This window comes from Crocuta crocuta, unplaced genomic scaffold, assembly GCF_008692635.1.
Source record: "Crocuta crocuta isolate KB4526 unplaced genomic scaffold, BGI_CrCroc_1.0 scaffold114, whole genome shotgun sequence".
NCBI lineage: Eukaryota > Metazoa > Chordata > Mammalia > Carnivora > Hyaenidae > Crocuta > Crocuta crocuta.
Window position 1 is genome coordinate 392,508 of NW_027530000.1, and position 627 is coordinate 393,134.

Consider the following 627-nt stretch of genomic DNA (forward strand, 5'->3'; position numbering starts at 1 on the left):
TCAGTGTCGCCCGTGCTCGATCCGGTTCCTGATGGTCCACTTCTGCCCCGAGCACCTCTGCACCACCAGCCGCAGCCCGAAGCTGGCGTCTTTGGACATTTCCACCTCCAGGCACCTGCCCGTGTCTCGGCTCACGATGGGGCCGCTCTGCCGGGAAGGGGGCGGGATCAGCGGACGTCTGGGGGTCCCTTCCTGACAGCATCTCAGATGGGGCCTGACAGGCCCCGTGCAGGTCACTGCATGGCCACCCAAGTCTCTGGGGCCTGTTTCCCACCCCTCTGTCCCCCCCACTCCCACCCCTGTCCCCGCCCATCCTCCGTCCCCAGGCACCCTCACCCTCTCACTGTGTCACCCGGCTGCCTTGCTCCAAGGAGTGACCGACACCATGGAGACAGGGCCCTGAGATGGGGGCTCCCCAGGGCGTCCCCACCACCTGGCACATCTGATTTGCCCATCGGTCACCCATGCAGGCTGTCTGGTGTCCCAGACATCAAGGACCTGGCCCAACCTGGGGACCTTAAGATTGTAGCCTGTATGGTTTCCTTTCTTTTCCAAACAGCTCTTTCTCACCGTCCCAACCCCAACCCGGCCTCCTGGGGACCTCCACCCTTGCTGGCCCCGCCTCCA

General features: G+C 64.6%; 1 protein-coding gene across 4 annotated transcripts in view; it reads right to left on the minus strand.

Annotated features, from left to right (window-relative positions):
* The window catches only part of GALNT9 (polypeptide N-acetylgalactosaminyltransferase 9), a 34,096-nt gene continuing 33,469 nt past the window's right edge, over positions 1 to 627 (minus strand). For all 4 annotated transcript variants that reach the window (XM_077763567.1, XM_077763571.1, XM_077763570.1 and 1 more), the window contains exon 10: positions 1 to 147. In XM_077763567.1, the coding sequence (XP_077619693.1) occupies positions 1 to 147 (147 nt within the window). The remainder of the gene's footprint in view (positions 148 to 627) is intronic.